At 44.4% G+C, this 6,000-nt stretch overlaps 1 protein-coding gene across 1 annotated transcript; it reads left to right on the top strand.

Moving 5' to 3' along the window:
* Positions 1-1,725: 1,725 nt before the first annotated feature.
* LOC139944094 (uncharacterized) lies at positions 1,726-4,695 on the top strand. The gene is made up of 2 exons (XM_071941080.1): positions 1,726-3,693; positions 4,675-4,695. Exons 1-2 carry the CDS (start codon positions 1,726-1,728, stop codon positions 4,693-4,695), a joined length of 1,989 nt encoding a protein of 662 aa, XP_071797181.1.
* Positions 4,696-6,000: the final 1,305 nt, after the last annotated feature.

Below are 6,000 nucleotides of genomic sequence, written 5' to 3'. Positions count from 1 at the left end.
ATAGAAACTTTGATTAGCTGTTATTTTCCCGCTTCTTTCTTTCTCGCTTCTTTCTTCATTTAATCCATTACCCCTCTCTTTTTCTATGAATGGATATGTATTTGTTTGTACTTGTTTTATGCCTCTGAACTAGGTCCGGTTTGGATCGAAAGCTAAGGCCATCTATACCACCCTATTCATTAAACATATGAAATACCAGATACGTATGTACAAATGGAAGAAGATGCAAAGGTCTTTAATTTTAATATTATGCAATAGGCTACCCCTTGATTTATGGAAGCTGGCCATTTAGTGCCTAATAATGATCAATCATTCCGAAAGGTCATAATGAAACTTGGTATTGCCCTTCTATTCTTTATGTACACTTTGTTCTAGAGCTTGATTAACACATGGTGCTGTGACGTGCAATGCCCATAATTCATCGTCAGTTATGCCCATGATCTAACTGGTGTTAACTGCTGCCTCATTCTAAAAGTGCGCCATCCCCCCTTATTGGACGAGCTGCTGGTCTCTGTGTGTACGATCTGGCACTATTTCAATAATTCTATGTGTTCTATGGAGATGAGCTCGCAAATACACTGCTACATAAGTCAAAAAATGCAGAGGTCCATGTAATGTATAGAAGTAATTGGACGCATGTGTTTATTATCTTTCCATATTATAAAACCCCCCTCGTTTACAGCCAGCAAGAATTACTGTGTCTTGACCGCTATTTGTACTAATATAGGGTCACTCTGCTTTATAAACTCACAGCGTAATCCACAAACTCGCTATGAATAATCTTAAAAATTTTAAGGTTAGCGGTAGGCTATTTGTACTACTATAGGGTCACTCTTCTTTATAAGATCACAGCAAAATCCACAAACTCGCTATGAATAATCTTAAAAATTTTAAGGTTAGCGGTAGGCCCTCGCCCAATTCGCTACAAACTGATATCAATGGATTAAAGGGAGTTGATGGTTAATTCATATGCTGCATGTTATCCGCCACCGGTATGCTTCAAGAGCCCGCTGTGCAATCAATGGACCCCCACATGCAACTGCTCCCTACTGTACTTATTTTGCACCCTGCATTTGAAAGTTTGGCACCACCCAGTTCTATTGAAGATGATGTCCCTCCTAACCAACTACATGCCCCATCCCTGTTATGTATGGAACACCCTGAATATTGACTAGAGTTTGCCAAGTTGTACACTAAACTACTAGGCTTACTTATTCCTGATTGGCCTGACTGACACAAGCTCTGACTAACTTTCATATTAAACGGCAAGCTGCCAGAAAAAAATATGATTGTCCGCCCTTTCTTGTCCTTGTGTACCTGTACTCATGCTTTGAGAATGTTGGACCGTTATACCCCGAGTTACGTGTAAAGGCCATGAAATATCCTGACTATTAATCTGTGGGATGTTCGCAATTATTGGCCCTTTATACATACTAGATGTTTGAAACCTTTCCGTATTCACGGTACTCGTGTTACCTACTAGCGTTACTGTTGGGGCTGTACTTGCCCCAGCATTAGGTCTGAAAATGTAGCGACTCACCCGATTGGCCCGGCTAGTAAACCATCGGCTTCACCACTCTCTGTAGCCGCCCATCTTCGCCCTCCTCATCAGGTATCACTTGGATTTCTTCAATGCGGTTCCCACTTCCAGCGAGTTGCCAAGAAGGTACCGAATTTTGCGAAACTATACAATCTATCCTTAAGGCGGTTAGGTTATATGAACGGATGTCGGTAAGACGTTCTAAACTCATAAATAACCTAGCCTTCCTTAAACGTTGCCGAGACTCAAACCTGATGCCACACGGACTCCGCCTCCAAGATCCAGTCCGCAGCCGCCGTTCTACGTCCATCCTTCAAGCCGCTAGTTCCGCCCTTCTCAAGGAGCGGATATCATCCACCAGATCATCTCTAGCCGGTCTAGATCATGACATCACTCACACCGAGCGGGAACTGCAATCCTCCCTACACCCGAGAGATTTCTCCAAGATCAGCGCCCTCTCCAGTTCATCCAGCCAACATGCCTTCGCGACCGCCCGCAGGAAGCAGATAGCCAAATTCCACAAGTTATACCACCAGAAGCAGAGATCGTCTATATCTCACTTCAATCGCGCACCCTCCGAGAAGATGAGATCTCCTATATCTCTATTCAATCGCGTCCCTGGGCAACCCACAGGATCTCCTATATCCTTACGGCCACCAGTTCACCTCCGTAGTCAACGCGCTTTCCAGAAACACACCGTAGTCAACCTTAGCAACCGGAGTATCACGGAAACCGAGACCAGCGTCCTGTCCCTGGGTATGAACTTTGCCCAGCCCCCCAAGTCCATCCCCAACGAAGAAATTATCCAGTCTACAGAGCAAGCTCTCAAACACCTCAGCAAGACGGAGAAGATTGATGTCCGGATCAAGATAAACGAGGTTCTGCGGAAGGCGAAACCAGCCAAGTCCAACCTTTCCAAGGTTGAGCAGGCAGCCCTCCGAGAAATTCGCCGGGACGAATCCATTCACATCTTGCCTGCTGATAAAGGGAATGCCACTGTCATCATGGACCGCACGGAGTACACTGACAAGGTAAGCAACATTTTATCATCTGGTTCATACCGCCCCCTCCCCAAGGACCCCACCCCTAGCATCGAGAAGAGGGTTGCCAGCAAACTCCTTTCCATCCACCGGTCTGGAGCTCTCTCCGTCCCTCTCTATCGTAGGCTCCGCCCATCCAGCTCCACCTGTCCCAGGTTCTTCGGCAATCCCAAGATTCACAAGCCGGAAGTTCCCCTCCGCCCCATAGTTGCCTCGAGGGGCTCCCCCACCTACGACACTGCCAAGTACCTAGCTAAAGTACTTCGACCCCTGGTGGGTCTCACTGAACACCATGTTTCCAATTCCACCCAGTTTGTTGACATTACCCGCAACCTAACCCTACAACCCACTGATATCTTGGTAAGTTTTGATGTGGAATCTCTCTTCACCAATGTGCCCACTGATGAAGCTTGCTTCTTGGCCAAGGAGAGATTATCACATGACCCATCCCTCCCTGATCGTGCTGGTCTTTCACCTGACCAAATTCATGATTTGCTTTACACATGCGTTTCCTCCAGTTGTTTTCAATTCCAGGGCAAGTACTACGAGCAGACAGCTGGGACCTCCATAGGATTCCCTATATCCCCGGTTCTAGCTTACATATTCATGGAAGAGTTCGAGTCCTCATCACTCCTCACCGCTGACCTCCGACCCAGCCTGTGGCTCCGCTACGTAGACGACACCTTTGTCGTGTGGCCCCACGGTCAGGACTCTCTCCATGAATTTCTGCAGTACCTCAACCAACAACACTCCAGTATCAAGTTCACCATGGAGCAAGAACATTCCGGAAAGTTACCCTTTCTGGATGTTCTCATTACAAGAAACCAAGACGGCACCCTACATCACAGCATTTACCGGAAACCCACCCACACCGACCGTTACCTACATCAGCGGTCTTTCCATCATCCAGCCATCAAGTCGTCAGTCAACCGTGCGCTGGTTCAACGGGCTTATACCATTTGTGATCCGGATAGCCTCCAGCATGAGTTGCAGCACATCACCACTTCTCTACAGCGGAATGGATACAACGCCAAGCAAGTCAAGACTAGCAAGCCCGTCCCCCCCCCCCGACCAAAGGGTCTCCTATACCCAAGGTCAAACACACACACCACAGTTAGTTTACCATACCTAGGTCCCCCCTCTCATCGCCTCCAACGCATCTTCAAGGAAGCAGGTATCATGGTGTATCACTCCGCCCCGAAGAAACTCCATGGCTCTCTCCAATCGCACAAGGACAAGAAGGACCCCTCCGCCCGTGCCGGAGTCTATCGCATTCCATGCGAATGTGGTAAGGTTTATGTCGGGGAAACCGGGCGTAACCTTCCCACTAGACTTAAGGAACACCGAGCACACGGAAGGAGGGGGGACTTCGATAAATCCGCCATCGTCAAGCATTCCCACATCGCTGACCACCGAGTGAACTGGAATGCTGCTGAAATCATCGCTCCCATCCAGGCGTGGCACCCTAGACGCATTAGAGAGGCCATCGAGATCCACAAGCATGACATCGTACCCCAAGACATCGGCTTCCACATCAGCGACATCTGGCTCCCCCTTCTCCCGACCAATGGATCTTCTATATCCACGGTCACCTTAGGCCACATAAAAAAACAAATTGTTCATCGTCCTTTTTTGCGGATGGGGGAGGGAGGGAGTTTTTTATTTTTTATTTTTTAAGCTTTGTTTACAAGCCAAATATGAAATCAAGAATAAAGAAGTCATCACAATCACTATAAAACAGAGGGTTTGTGTGTTTTTGATGTTTTCAATAGTTTTGTCAAACAAATTTAACTCCTAGATGACATTTTCTGTAAACTTTTTCAAACAACTAAGCACAGTGTAGCCCAAGTAAATATTTGAAGAATTTTTCTTGCTTTGCCAACATGAATAAAAACCTTCTTTAAACATCTTTTCAAACCTGTACATTTTGAAAAAAATATCAGCTGAAAAATCTGGGCAGTAAAAGTATAAAGAGATATCCAGACATGTTTTCAATAATAAAAATAATAAAAAATAAAATAAAAAATGGGGTCGGGGGGTTTTTAACGGTCGGGCGGGGACGATCAACAATTTTTTTTGTATGTGGCCTTATAGCCTGGTGGTGTTCTCCTGTAATGACTTCACTAACCTTTTCTTTATATACCGGCCATAGACGTTCACAGTTATGTTCATGGGCCCACAGTTCCAGGTCTACCCCTATATAAAGGATTATCATAATTTAAAAAAACCTTTTAAGTAGTAATAAACATGAAATATTTACATTAATTTCACTAAAACGTTAAACTTGGCCATAGCAAAATATAGATGGATGAAATACGCATCATCAACCGCCGTATTTGATGATTGCAAGGCTATAATTCAAGTTGGCTTTAATTATAAGAGCTGTGCGAGCGCGTACATGTACACACTATTGCATTGTTTATACGTCAAATTAAACGGCGGTTGGTAACACTTAGTGCAATCCATATTTTATTGGTATCAAAAGGTAAATGGATTACAGAAAAGGTTCACCTTGTGGCCGGAAGATGGACGTATTTTACCGGAGAAAGGGGCGAAGCAATTAATTGGCAAAACTGTCTTTAAAAAAAACTGCTTAAGAAAGTTTAACCAGTTTTCTAAAATCTGCATGGGAAAACTTAAGACTGGGTTGCTCTAAAAATCAAAGAAGTGGTGGCAGACTTTCAAAAATGGATTTCGTTTAAACTCAGCACAAGTGAAGGCCATCAACCAAAATGTAAAAATAAAGCATAAGTTTTGCATTTACACCTTCGTTTCCATGGCAACGGTCAAAAGTAGAAAATTACCATATTTCACCTAATTCAGCTCTTTTCATGAGTAAAAATTTCCCAAAGTTGAGGGCTCCACTGTGTAAAAACAAAATAGTGGACCTACCTCTCAGCTGGATATGATAAATATGCATCCTTAATCTTTCCAAAAATGCGTTTGACAAAAGTACAGTTAATTGTGAATGGAAGATTCTATTAAGTCCGAAAGTAGCATATTTAGGAAAGTTGGACTACCAGGCTTGAAAGATACTGGTCTGTAGGAATTTCAAAAAAATGTTTTGGTATTTGTTGAACTGGGGAGCAGTGTTGTCAGAAGCTTCATGCTTTTTGGCGATTGTATAGATTTAAAGGTTTAATGCTCTTTTTATGACTCTCTACATGCTTAACAATGATGAGGACTGACAAAATATAAGGACAAAATATAATAAAGCATCTTATGACAACATAACTCCTACACTGCGCGCCTGAATACGCGGGTTCTGGCACGGGGGCCGCCATTGCCTATCTTCCGTGTACATTTTCTGTGCGTTGCCGTCAGCACGTGACTTTTTGCCGTCAGCACGTGACATTTACCGCGTCAAGGGCCTTTCTCCCGTGTTCATTTTCGCGCGTCGCCTTTCGAACGTGAAATTTT

Source organism: Asterias amurensis, chromosome 1, assembly GCF_032118995.1.
Source record: "Asterias amurensis chromosome 1, ASM3211899v1".
In the NCBI taxonomy this organism is placed as follows: domain Eukaryota; kingdom Metazoa; phylum Echinodermata; class Asteroidea; order Forcipulatida; family Asteriidae; genus Asterias; species Asterias amurensis.
Note: the sequence above shows the minus strand (reverse complement) of the source record. Positions and strands in the feature narration are given on the sequence as shown.